The 14670-nt window shown below is 41.4% G+C and overlaps 1 protein-coding gene across 2 annotated transcripts in view; it reads right to left on the bottom strand.

Annotated features, from left to right (window-relative positions):
• ITGA9 (integrin subunit alpha 9) overlaps positions 1 to 14670 on the bottom strand; it is a 250265-nt gene that overhangs the window by 129507 nt on the left and 106088 nt on the right. For both annotated transcript variants that reach the window (XM_069007851.1, XM_069007852.1), the window contains exon 16: positions 8394 to 8549. In XM_069007851.1, the coding sequence (XP_068863952.1) occupies positions 8394 to 8549 (156 nt within the window). The remainder of the gene's footprint in view (positions 1 to 8393; positions 8550 to 14670) is intronic.

The raw sequence follows: 14670 nt of genomic DNA, 5'->3' as shown, positions 1-14670 counted from the left end.
AGAGATGACTTAGCAATTAGATCATGCTAGTAACACAAAAACAATTAAATAAGGGGGCTTTTTATTCTAATAATTCTTTGCTTTTTAGATATTGATGCTATCTGGTTATAAACATGTTATATATAACAGGTGAAGTTGGATTCCTGGCTCTTATTTAGAAACCAGGATATATGATCCAATTTTCAAATGCTGAGTTGTAAGCAAATCTCACTAACTTTTCTAGGAAGTATTTTCTGTTTATAGCTTTACAAACCAATTACATCAATGTGCCTAAATACAGGAGCCTGATTTTAGACCTGAATTTATTTTGGTTTTTAACCTTCAAGTTGCCTGAAAAGTAAAGCTATTACGTACATGTCTACTGACCACAGATAAGAAATATAAAACGATTATTTTGAGGCATGCCATGCTTTACTATATTACTCATGGAAACAGTTCATTTACGTATGTTGCTGAGCCAAACACAAAATGGCTGATTTAAATTCCCACTAGAAGAGCAATTATTACTGTGAAAAATGTTCCAGGATTTCATCAGATGTGTCAGATAAAATGAGAATACATTATTTCCACAATAACCCTGAGTGGCGGAGTGAACACGTGACAAAGGCAGGAATACTAGGGGAGTGAAACCAGTGTGCTGGCACCACATGGTGCAGGGGATGAAGGTTAACTATCAGGCTCCCTCAGGTCCACACAGACTTCATCAGAGCATTATGCTTGAAGAAGGGAGAGAATAAGACCAGGCTCGTTAGAGATGAGCCTAGGGGCAGCATACCACTGCTGGAGGTGAAATCAATAGCCTGGCTGAAGTGCACCTACACCAAAGCACACCGTATGCATAACAAACCAGAGAAGCTGGAAGCCACTGTGCAGCACAAAATCTATGATGTAGTTGCCATCACGGAAATGAAGTGGGATGACTCACAAGACTGGAGTGCTGCAATTCATGGCTACAAGCACTTCAGAAGGTGGAATCTTCAATAGGTGAAAAACTGGCTGTACAGCTGGACCCAGAGAGTTGTGGTGAATGAAGCTAAATCCAGTTGGTGGCCAGTCACTAGTGGTGTTCCCTGGGGCTCACTTTTAGGGCCGGTCCTTTTTAATATAGTTATTGATGATCTGGATGAGGGCATAGAATGTACCCTCAGTCAATTTGCAGGAAACATCAAATTGGGTGGGAGTGCTGATCTGCTCTCTGCAGACAGATGGGGACAGACTCAATCAACAGGCTGAGGATGGCATGAGGTTCAATAAGGGGACATGCTGGGTCCTGCCTTTGGGTCCCAGCAAGCCTATGCAGCCCTACAAGCTTGGGGAGGAGAGGCTCAAGAGCTGTTCAGCAGAAGGGGACCTGGGGGTGCTGGTTAACAGTTGGCTCAGTATGAGCCAGCAGTGTGCCCAGGTGGCCAAGAAGATCAATGGCATCCTGGCCTCTGTGAAGAACAGTGCAGCCAGCAGGACCAGGGCAGTGATCACCCTCCTGTACTCAGCACTGGTGAGGCCACACCTCGAGTGCTGTGCTCCGTCCTGGGCCTCTCTAGAAAGGACATTGAGGTACTGGAGCATGTCCAAGGAAGGGCAACAAAGCTTGTGAAAGGTCTGGAAAACATGTCTTATGAGGAATGGCTGAGGGGGCTGGGGTTGTTCATTCTCCAGAAGAGCAGGCTCAGGAGGGACCTCATTGCTCTCTACAACTACCTGAAAGGAGGCTGTAGTGAGGTGGGGACTGGTCTCTTCTGCTATGCCTGCAGTGGAAATGTCCTTAAGATGAGACAGCTGAGATTCAGATTAGATGTTAGAAAATGGGTGGTCAGGCATTGGAAAAGGTTGTCCAGGGCTGTGGTGGAGTCACCATCTCTGGAGGTGTTTAAGAATTATCTGGATCTGGCACTGGGTGATGTTGTTTAGTGGTTTAGGGGTTACAGTGGTAGTGCTGGGTTGATAGCTGGACTTGATGATCTTAAAGGTCTCTTCCAACTCTGACGATTCTATGATTCTATGACAGGCAAGGAAAAAGATATGATGGTGTGGCTCTGTACATTAGGGAGTGTGTTAACTGTGAAGAGCTCAAGGATAATGATGACAAGGTTGAGTATCTATGGGTAAGAATCAGGGGGAAGGCCAACAAGGCAGACACCCTGATGAGAGTCTGTTACAGACAGCCCAACCAGGATGAAGGGATGGATGAACTATTCTGTGAGAGGCTGACTGATATTTCATGATCCCTAGCCTTTGTTCTTGTGAGAGACATTAACTTGTGGGATGTCTGCCAGAAACGCAACACAGTGGAGAGGAGGCTGTCTAGGAGGTTCCTGGAGTACGTGGAAGACAACTTTCTGACACAGCTGGTAAGTGAGCTTAACAAGGGGGGTGTCCTGCTGGACCTGCTGTTTACAGAGAAGGGCTGGTTGGAAATGTGGTGGTCAGATGACACCTTTGGCACAGTGACCATGAAATGATAGAGTAATCAATTCTTGGTGAAGTAAGGAACGGGGTAAGCAAAACCTCTACCTTGGACTTAGGGAGGATGGACTTTGGCCTACTCAGGACACTGGTTCAGAGAGCCCCCTAGGAAACAATCCTTAATAAGAAGGGGGTCCAGGAAAGCTGGACATACTTTAAGACAGAAGTCTTAAAGGTGAAGAGGAAAAGGCCCTCCCTATGTGCCCAAAGATGAACTGGGGAAGAAGACCAGCCTGGCTGAACAGGGAGCTTTCACTGGAACTTGGGTTTATGACCTTTGAAAGAAATGGCAGACAACTCAGGAAGGCTTCATGAATGTCATTACGTCATGTAGAAAGAAAATTAGAAAGGTGAAAGCCCAGCTAGAACTTAATCTGGCCACTGCTGTAAAAGGTAATAGAAATGATTTTATAAATACATGAACAACAAAAGGAAGGCCTGTGAGAATCACCATTCTTTATTGGATGCAAGGTGATCATAGTCACCAAGGATGAGGAAAAGGCTGAGGTGCCTAACGCCTTCTTTGCATCATTCTTTAACTATAAGAGTAGTTATCCTCATGGCAACCAGCTCCCTAAGCTGGTAGACAGAAACAGGGAGCAGAATTGATCCCCTGTAATCCAGGAGGAAGAAGCTATTTACCTGCTGACCCACTTCACTACTCACAAGTCTATGGGACCAGATGGAATCAATCCCAGGGTGATGAGGGAGCTGTCAGAGAAGCTCACTAAGCTGCTCTCCATTTGTCATCAGTCTTGGCTAACCAGAGAGGTCCCAGATGACTGGAAGCTGGCCAGTGTGACGCCCACCCGTAAGAAGGGCCAAAAGGAGGATCCAGGAAACTACAGACCTGTCAGCCTGACCTCAGTGCCCAGCAACATTATGGAACAGTTCATCTTGAGTGTGATCACATGGCACATACAAGATAACCTGGGGATCAGACCCAGCCAGCATGGATTTAGGAGAGGCAGGTCCTGCCTGACCAACCTGATCTCCTTTTATGACCAGGGGACCTGCCTGGTGGATGAGGGGAAGGCTGTGGATGTTGTCTACCTGGACTTCAGCAAAGCCTTTGACACTGTCTCCCACAGCATAATCCTTGAAAAGCTGGCAGTTCATGGCTTGGACAAGTGCACGTTTTTCTGGGTTAAGAACTGGCTGGATGGCCAGGCCCAGACAGTGGTGGTGAATGGTGCTGTCTCCAGCTGGCGGCCAGTCACTAGTGGGGTCCCCCAGGTCTCCACTATTGGGCCCAGTCCTGTTAAATATAGTTATTGATGATCTGGACAAGGGGATTGAGTGAACCCTCAATAAGTTTGTGGACAACACCATGTTGGGAGGGAGTGTTGATCTGCTAGAGGATATGAGGGCTCTGCACATGGATCTGGACAGGCTGGATCGATGGGCCGAGGCCAATGGCATAAGGTTTAACAAGACCAAGTGCTGGGTCTTGCACCACGGTCAGAACAACTCCATGCAGTTGGTACAGGCTAGGGAAGATTGTAAACCAAACTTCTCCAATTGAGGAAAACTACAGGAGAATTCATCCATTTCACTGAGTGGAAGAATCTGGGCTAGCTCAAGACTAGCACATTGCCACTTCTCAAGCCATCTAAGCCAAAAGTAATCATTTGTTCCCTATTTCAGCTGACTAAATTCATCAAAAGCAAGAGACACTACTGAAGGGATGGCAGAGGGAGGAATATAAATTGCTTTCAGCAATCCCACTCCAACCAAACAATTCCAATTAGGCAGGAAGGGTAGCCCATGGTGGAACTCTGCAAAAAAAAATGCAAAATATAATTTGGGATCTTGCCCTGCCAAGGAGGAAGGGGCTTCGTGGCAAGATATTTCATAAGGAACATGGCAATTATACTGATCCCTGCAGTCTCCCAAGGATTTCCAATGTGCCTAGGTATAAGCCAATTAATCTTCAAATGTACCACCTACCCAACTACTGACAGCTGTATTAAGTTACTCAGGCTTCAGCTGCACCAGTAAATTGAATAGCCCTGGCCTCCAAAACAGGAGCATCCTAACTCCTGATGCATGCATAGGAATGGTCTGCAGTAGATGGCATAGGTTAAAATCATGCCAAGAGCCATTCCAACAGCTTGCCAGAATAAAGATGTCATTCCAATGGCAAGAAATGTCATGGGCACAGCTCAGCTTGCAGACAGTGACATGACCTGACTCAAGAAGGCATACAGGGATCTCTGCTCTGGAGAAGACACCACTGACAGAACAGGACCATGCTGTGTATATGGACACTGTATTTCATCCTGTCCAGATCTGTTATTTCTTTGTTCTTAATATGAGATTGAGGTGCATGTGCATGTTTTAAAATATAGAATGGCATTATTTGTGCAGCAAACCAAAAATCGCTAGATGTGTCCATAAATCAGCTCCATGAAAATCCTTCTATACTCTCTCATGCCTGCCAACCAAGCTAATTTATTTACTTAACCAGCTATTCAAACACAAGTATTTCAAAAAAAACAGACATCTGCTTTAAAAAGGTAAAGTTCATCCAAGAAACATGCAGTCTCATTCACCCAGGAGTGCAACACTGGACACAAATTTTCACTGCAAGTCAGTGGCACAGTAGGAACAGAAGGTTGTAGACATTTTCTGTCTCTTCTTTTAACTAACAAACAGTTTTGGCACTCACAAAGTCCTGAAGACAGTGACACAACTAAATTTACTCAGAATATGTTCCTAAAACAAAATGGTATCTTCATCCACATAATAGCTGGTGATTTTATTACAGTATTTAGAACAGGCAGAATTCTAGCCTATCACGTTTTGAACTCTAAGATACATTACTGGATAATACTAAGAACAAATTCCCACTGTATTTGGCAGGAGAGCTTTCTCCTTCTCGGTTGACACATATTTATACAGTGGGTATACAAAAATAAATGTTATAGTAGAAACCATTTACAAAGAACTAAGCCAAACCAAGTTCTAAACACACAATAATTTCCCTGAAGCAAGAAGACTTACTAGCTTTTTCCTGTGGATGAAGGTAGAAACTGGATTTGGGAGGCAACAAAGAGGCTAATGGAAAGTCACTTCTTACTGAATCAACAAGATCTAGGGCTTTTGAAAACAGCAACTAGCTATATTTAATGACACTAGTACTAACATTACCACTAATTTTGTCTGCCTGACCTCACCTGTGTCATATCTTCTGAAAACAGAAAACACAAGAATCTTGAATTGGACTTCCAAAATGTAAGGTTCCTCCATAATCATTAGATTCTTTGAAAATGTAAATCCTTTATTGTATTAACTTTGGTTCCTACTGTCCCTTTTGGTCTTTTAAAATAATTTTTACTTACAAGATAAGACTGCTAAAAGAGAATGCTACATCCCAGTTTTCCCATGAACTTAAGTCTTTGAGGACACCAGCACCATGCCCTAAGGCTACTCCATGTGGGCTTTGTCAACATGACTGCCACACTGACTCTGAAGCTCTTACCACTTCCTTAGCTGAAAGTACACTTGGCAGCACACCCAGTGTCAAAATCCTTTTCTTACTAAGCTAAGTGAACAACATCTGGGAAAGGAATGAAAAGGGATTGTTAAGCTGGTTCCCTCCCCTCCAAATTGCAAAAGAAAACAAGTCAGAGAAATTCCCAACATATTTTTGTCCCTGGTCTATAACCTCAGTATTTAGGTATTTTAACATTGATTCGAGACTTGCCTGCAGGGCAAGATGTGATCTTTTGAGTTGAAGCCGATTAGTAAAGAATGCAAGCAGCTTTGTTCATGTAACACTCAGGTTTACAGCAATGTGCAAGTTCCAAAGTTCTCCACAAATTCCCCTCATATTGTTGCAACAATACAAAATTCATATACACAAAAGCCCCACAATCCCTCTTCATAAAAAATAAGTCATTCTTGAATGCACGTTTCATTCATAAATTTATAAAAATAAAGCATACTCGAATAAAAAATCATGCCTCTAAAATACAAGGATTATAACCCAATACAGTTCAAAGCACTTGGCTATATAATGAATCAAATAAAACATTTTAGTTACTATTTTTTTTAAAGTAGTATTCAGGGACCTTATGAGAAGAATCAGAAAGTAATGATACAGATGATGATGCTATCATGTCAATAGAAAATTAACTTCTTAAGGTAAAAAACCAGATCAAACCATTTACTCTAGACAGACTTTTCATAGCTAAAAATGGGGAGGGAAGAGGAGGGGAGGGGAGGGGAGGGGAGGGGAGGGGAGGGGAGGGGAGGGGAGGGGAGGGGAGGGGAGGGGAGGGGAGGGGAGGGGAGGGGAAGCAGGTGAGTTTCATATTCACAAGCAATGGTAGCTCATAACTGTATAAGCATCCTTTGGAAAAAGAACTTGAATGGCTATAACCCTAAGCAACTCAATCTAGCTTTTAAGTTAGCTCTGCTTTAAGCAAGGAACTAGATCTACAGAGGACCCTTCCAGTCTAAACTACCCTGCAATTCTGACACACAAGAAGCTTTGCATGCCACAGAAGAAGTTTGATTTCACTGAGTAGCCTTGAATTCATGGCTGGATGCTCCAGTGCTGGCACAGTGGAAGGCTGAATTGTCCTGCAGGCTCCTTCCTTGGCAGACTGTTGTGTGTTGGGGTCTCTCCCCCCTGCCATGTAGCCCTGGGAGAGGGGCCCTGGGGGGGGAGACGCAGGGCTTCCCTAGCCCCTGGTCAGCCTCGTTCCCCATTGGTTGTTTTGTGTTCCCCTGCGCGCACAAGGACCCTCGGGTCCCATGATTGCCTCAGTTCCTCGGCAGAGCTCCAGCCATGCGGCTGGAGAAATAAACATCTCTCTGAAACATCTATCAAGAATCAGTCCATATATATTTCTTTTCCACGGGACTCCTTGTTTGATACATTGTGTTACAGTATCCACACTGTAACAGTTCTGCATCTACTAAAAAGGAAACCTTTCAAAAGGCCACTAGCAGAGTCTCTCACCTCAACATGAGCACCTTCTTCATGAACCCTGCGTTTATTAGTTTCATAAGTATTGTCTTGATCACTGCTGTCAAAACCTCACAACATTGGCCTGCATTTTCCAAAGATGCTAGTGAGATCAAGACAGGCGAACAAGAGAGGTGGGATAAACACATACACTTTACTCCCTTAGGGAGAGAAAGGGGGAGAGAAGGAAATCTGTGAGAAAGGGGGAGAGAAGGAAGTATAATAATAGTAATAATAATAATAATAATGATAATAATAATAATAATAATATAATTACTTGTTACATGACGATTGTTTCACCATTAAGGAAATTCTCTTACTCTCACCAAAATTAAAGATAGAAGGGCTTCTCGGCATTGCAGTGGAGCAAAATAGGATCCTAATAAGTACATGGTTTCACCTACACTTTATTTTCTCTGAAATAAAACCATCCTATTTTAGCATGGTATGTCCTACAATAACAGCAGGAGCAAGTTTCCCTTGCCACATGACTGGATATGTGAAGTCCTCAAGAGGACAGTTGAGCCAGGCAAATTTTTTGTTATTAGCTCTCCCCTCAGACAGTTCCCATATTCCCTTCTGCACTAATAAAGGCTTAACGTAGAAAGAAGGCCAGGACCAAGCCTTTCACAAGAACCTCCTACATTAAGGGAAGAGCCAGGAGGAGTAGGACCTTTCTCATCTTTCCCTTCCCAGCACAAACACCCTGAAACAAGAAAGTGACCTCACTTTGTGCTGTCCAGCCTTGGAGGCACAAGTCTTTACTACATAACAGAGCAGCATTGAAGTTAATAACAGTAGAGATTGTACAAAAACCCAAAAACCCATACAAGCAACCCAAGCTCTGGGTTGTATGCAAGCAACCCAGAGCTTGGCAATCCACTTTTAGAACCACCTCTGCTGTCAGTTCATCCACAGGCCTTCTTGGGAAATAATGTAGTCAAAATCTGACCTGATTCCTTTGTGCTATCTTTTGTCCTTTCTTCCAGCGAAGAATGGGCTTCAGAGCAGGTAGTTCCTTGTCCTCTTTTCCTCTTTCTATCACATGTTCCCCAAGGCTGTATGAAGCTTCAAACACAATTGGAGAGATGACGTCCTCGACTCTTTTCTGTACAAGAAACCAAACAGATATTTCACCTATGTGTATAGCCAAGCAAGTTTCTACCTACAACAACTACACATTTGATTAAACTAGGTCATTTAATTAAATATGCAATTAAACCAGATTCAACCTGCAGACAGATTTCTCTACTTCCTTTATCTTTCTCCAGGTCAAACAGGAATAAGCACATTACAATGAACAAGTCAGAAGTTTAAAAAAAAAAAATTAAAGTTATTCTTTTGGGACCTACTTTTCAATACACAGAAGCAGTGGAATATTTAGCCCTCCTATAAATCAAGTGGTTTTCAATAAAAATATTTTCTTTAAAAATAAAATAAATTAGAAAGCAATTAAATTCTTCCTGCAGAAGCAAAGAGCAAATAATCTTAATCTCTGGGGTTTCTAAATCCTAGACTTTGACTGAGATCATCTCTAGTGAGATCCACTCATTAAAAGAACAGAAAACTCCATCTTCTCTTGTTTTTTTGCAATATCAGTGAAATGAATGGATGAGTAAAGGTACTAATGTGGCTATAAAATAGGATTACAGACATGCAGGGGCAAGAAAATACATCTTCCAATATGTTTCTCAAAGTGAAATTGACAGTTTCCCCCATCCTCAGCACAGTAACACTTTCAGTTTGTGAAAGAAGAAAGTTTTTCGGTTTCTTTATTTGCTTATTGTAGCTTCATACCAGATGTATAAAATGGTGCTATATTATTTGGCCAATGGGACAAAAGGATTGTCTTTTCTTGTGGCTGGAGCCCAAGCCACAAAATTCATACCATTTGTCACAACATGCAATGGCTAAATCCAGATTGCTGTGCCAGGACAAAGTGCTCATTGTGCTCTGTTCACAGACTTTGGATTGGACTTCCAAAATCCAATCTACCAGAAAATCTAAGTGCAAATGCTCTACTTTTTCATAGGCAAACATTCCTCTTAAATTTTAGTTACTTAAAAACATAGCATGAATTCAGCACAGATGAAACTGAGGCAATAAATAAATCCCATAAGTAAGCAAATCAAACATTCAAATGGGCCAACTCTCAACTTTACCTTGCACTACTTAGTGGGCTTGTCTGAACACAGCCCACCAACCACAAGGAGCAATTGAGATGCAATGCCATTAAAATTACACCTTCCAGATGTGGGAAACCTGGGTACTAACTGGCTTTCAGACCACCCTGTTTGATATGTTTCAAGACAACCGTTTGCTCTCTCCAATATGTTGACCATCCACAGATCTCTGAAGTCAAAGATTAGTGGCTAACCAAAACCATCGGTTAGTTGGATGAAAAATAGCAGATGTCAGGCTGGATGACATTTACCCTCTTGCACCTTCAGCCAACCTTTAAATTCCCTACCCTAATACCAGTGTCTTCCAGTACTCTGAAGTTCAGACTGTACACTGCTTGGAGCGATTTGTGCCTTCTTGGTAAAGAACACAAATCAACAACAGACACAGCAGCAGTGGTGATAGCTTGACTGCTTCCCAGTCCCATGAAAAGAACTATGCATGTTCTGCAGCACTGTTAGTCCTCTCAGCAGAAGAGACACTCATGCCTGCAGCCCCTTTCCTCAGTCCCATCCCCACGTAGGAATCGTACCATACTGAGACTACTACATAACAACACTACAACTCACAGAAGCTGCTAGCTTTGCTCTCACAGAAAAGCACAGCCTACGAGAAGACTTCATATACAAAGAAACAAGACTATAAAAGAGCATGCCATACAGCAAGAGTCAAACACAAATCATCAGGCAAAATGCCACCTAATCCAACCATACGCAACGTAAACACAGAACAATGAAAATGTATGCAGAGTGTTAAATTAAAATCCACTTATCATTTTTGTAGCCTTATTACTGCAGTATGGGAAGAATAAGTGCTTAATCACTTCTACGTGTTTTAATATGGTTTGCAGGATTCAGTCCAATGCCCTTTAAAGTTGAAAGGTAAGTTTCCTATTGACTTTGATGAATGTTGGAGCGTGCCTTTATGGTTTGCGGGTGTTCTGCTTCATTTTAGTGGTGAAATTGTGAATTCTCCATCACCACAGCCCTGGGAAATACATTTCACATACTCATTTACTTTAAGTAAGGATAAAATTATGAATGATACCCAGTTATTAATTCTGCTACATGTTCAGTCCCTTCTGCTCACATCTTTCAAAAATGAAGGCAACAGTCTGTGGCATTTATCCTCAGTAAGACAGAGGCAAGACAGTTCTGTCTCACACGTACACCACAGACTGTCAGAGATGTCGGCACATAAAGAGAATAATTCGTATTTGGCCAAGCACAATCTGGAGAAGTACTTATTTTAGGCTGGAAATATGACCAATTTCTTTCTCTTTCAGCCGACCCAAATGTATTGCTTCCTGTGTTGAACCATATATTGATGACACAGCCCACATATTGCTTTTAAGTATTCTTGATTTCTAAGAGGAAGTCAAACGGTTCAATGAAAATCCTTCAAATTAAGGAAACTGTACATTTCTTTTGCAGAAGTTGGATGACCCTAATGAACTGGATTTGTCAAGGGATTTGATTTCCACAAGCAGCTTTTACATGTAATCACCATTTGACATCACAAGGTTGCTATGCTGAGGAAGTGGTGTAGGCTAAAGACATTTCTGAGCCCTGAAAAAACAAACCTGGCAAATCATAGCATACAGACAGCACAGCTTCAGTAATTGAAAAAAATGCTTGAAGGACACTACAACAAGTGTAATATACAAGGAGTTCAAATTATGAACAGAAACAACTATGCAACTAGGGTTCAGTGAGTAATAGTAATAAATACCCAATCTGTACAGGCTGGAGTCACTGAGCTGGTGCAAGTTTTCGCTGTACTTGCATTGGAATTGGGGTCCTGAAGCTGGGTTTGCCACCAGTAATCTTATGCTTTTACAAGCAGTTTCTCTAGGGTAGTAGGGTTTTCTCCCTTCTCTTTTTCAGACCAGATTTCATTCTGGACATCAGAAATTTTTGCAATAAGGCTTTTGCAGAAATCAGTACATTTAGTCCCAGTACATCACCCTTCTGCCAGTATCCCTTCCTGCAACAGAAAGAGACCTAGCCATCTGCATCCTTTCATCAGGATCTTTTCTCTATTCCTGTGAGGCACATTGCATGACATCCCTCTGAGTTGAAGACAAAGGTGCTTTGGTAGGAATAAGCTGGAGTTTTACCAAGAGTATTACAGGATGATCCCTCATTAGTACTTAGCAAAGACAAAGAACTCACAGTCAAAAAAGAGCACACTTTTAAGAGCATCTATGAAAGCAATAAGGCACCTAAAAATGTTTTAAGACATATCATGGTCCTGAAAGCTTATCCTAGCAAATGTGATAACAAAGGCTTGCTATCTCCTCTCACAGAACAATCACCTCAAAGAAATTTTTGGATGCTGTGGAAATAACTGTACATGGCCACATATTTCTTCCTTTTTTTTTTCTCTGACTTAGCAGAGGAGAAGCAAGTAAGAAAGCAAAGCTTCTGCCAGATTTATGACTGTATTTCTGTTTGACTTTAGTACCAAAAAGCCCTAAAAATCTGAAAAGTAACCAAAGAGCAGTGATCAAATGTCACATCTGAAATTCTGAACATCATTTCCAATTCCCTCTTGAAGATGGAGTGTGATAACTGTAAGAAATAATTTTTAGCATTTTTCATAGGCATGGCCTAAGGCATATCATGACAACACACAAATATCAAGTCCAACATCCTAAAGGCACATTGCCTTGGCAGGCAGCCACTGCTTTCTCTAACCTTAAGCTAACAAGAGCCCACACACATCAGGAATTCAAGCAAATTTGGCTGGAACAAGACAGAGTTTTCATCAAGGGATAGGATTTATTCTACTCATGGTGCAAGTGGATGCCAGACTGGATATAATTTCAGCTTTCTTTTGGCTCTGTGCCACAGAGGGGGCTGTACATGAGCTCAATAAATCATCACATTTAATCCCCTTTCTTCTAAAAGGTGAAAGTCTCCAGCAAGGACTCTGGAGAGTACCAAATTCCATTTTTAATTATGGCAAATGAGCTGAGAAATAAATTGAGATATAAATAATCCCCACAATCTACAGCAGGAATAAAGGATGAAACATGGCCCTTTAAAGGAATGAATATGAACTAACTTTCAGCAGCATCATCTGAAGAAATACACATAATCATCAGGATGACTTATACAGTTGCTTGGTGCTTTTGTTCTTGATCACGTCTTTCTGGATTTCTCTTTTCTTTCTCTGTGGGAAAGTTCTCTGATCTGCCCTGCCTTTTTTCTACTCCCTCCGACTTGATCCACAGGATTTTAACCCATGCATGAATTTCAGCGCTTTTACTGAATTCAGCACAGCTTTTCAGTACTTCTGAGAATGAAGTTCTGTTTAGTTAAATGACAGAGAATGAATTCCAGAACTTGTTTTTTAAAACACTCAACTTGAAACTTTTAGTCTAAATGTATTTATTTCAGGTGCTAAATAGCAAGCGCTCATAATAGACTAGAAATTTTTACAGGCTTAAATACACAGAATAAATCTGACAATCCCAGTTTAACAGACAACATATTAATGCTGCAAAATGTATGAAAAACACTGTGCTAATGCTAATGCTAATCCAGCGTACAACTTTAATCAGCTCACAGGTCACTACCACATAAATCCTCAACTCAGTGTCAAGAGATAAATAGTTCCCTGACCAGTGATCTCAAAAATTACTCAAATGTCCACCAGCCTTCAGAAACAAAAGCCACTACTGGCACAATCTATCAAATGAAATCGCTGCTGTAGGTCTTAATAAACATACATTATAGCTTATGAACCAGTAAGATGACAATGCTTGACTTTAAAAGGAACTGTCTTCTCCAGTTATCTCAGTCTCCCACGGTACAAGGTTTAAAAGCCATGCAATTCAGTAAGAATATTAATTAGACAAATTGGCTTTTAACTGGAAGACAAATTTTCATTAATTTCAAATGAAAGAATGTGTACATGTCATTCTAGTACCTGAAAATTAATAAGGAGCAACTTAACTTCCTTGCCCTGTTCCTTGCAACACTTACCAACTCCAAGTTTAGATACCTTGGTGTCAAGTCCCAGTGCAAGTTAATACTTTTAGTCTCCTACTACGCAAAAGAATAACAACCTTTGTCCTCGCAAGAGCTTTCCTCTGTACTCTGCTTACTTTGATAAAGATAGTCTAGACTTGTAGTAAGTTATTTCAGACTGGCATAATTTTAGAGTTGATGTCTCCCCACTGCAAAGACATACAAAACATGGTCATGACAAAATCAGCTAGAAAAGATCTAGTTCCCATTCCACACACAAGTTGGGGATTTTTTTAAAGATATCTCTTTAATGTTTTTAAGATGTTACTGAAGAAGGGAAAAAACCCAACTGCAAACTCTTTTCCAGAGAATAGACAAAATTAAAAGTTTACTTGATTGGTAAAAGCTCATTTACACAGTTACTGGTGAATTTTTTGTCAAATTAATAGTATATGAAGGCAATCAGAGGTCTGATGTTTCAATCATACATGCTACTGTTTTAAGATCTTGTGACAGCTACAATTCAACAACTAGGTGAATAGTCTTTGATGCTAAACTTCAACTATTACAAGACTTCAGAAGAATCTCAAAGTTTAGAACAGGGAAAAAAAGCAGCAAAGTATTTGCAGGGTATCACATGCCCTAAAGTTATTTAGGGTTAGTGTTCGAAAGAAGGGGAGTGCTTTCTTTATCCTCTTCCTAAATGCTTTACTCCAGCACACAACTGTTTCCATTAGGTCAGCAAGTCCTCTTGGCACACACACTGAAAAGTGAAAAGATGTCCTGGGAAAGAAAACAGCAAATCCTAAATCTAGTTAAATAAACACCGGGCGCCTGGGAGCCTGTATGCATTGAGAGAACACCCTGAGACACCGAAAGAAGAGCTGGAAGTCGAAACCCAAGCTGAGTACAGTCTCACTGTGAGTCTAAGTGCTCACCATCCTTGTGCATCTGGATTCCCGCTATCAGCTGGCGAGTGATAAAGGTATTACTGATGTGGCCATAGGAGAGATTGCAATCAATAGTACAAATATTCCATGTCAAAGGTTACAAAGGCTTAGCAATAATATG

Source organism: Aphelocoma coerulescens, chromosome 2, assembly GCF_041296385.1.
Source record: "Aphelocoma coerulescens isolate FSJ_1873_10779 chromosome 2, UR_Acoe_1.0, whole genome shotgun sequence".
In the NCBI taxonomy this organism is placed as follows: domain Eukaryota; kingdom Metazoa; phylum Chordata; class Aves; order Passeriformes; family Corvidae; genus Aphelocoma; species Aphelocoma coerulescens.
The sequence above is the reverse complement of the archived record's forward strand: the minus strand, read 5'-3'. Positions and strand labels throughout refer to the sequence as shown.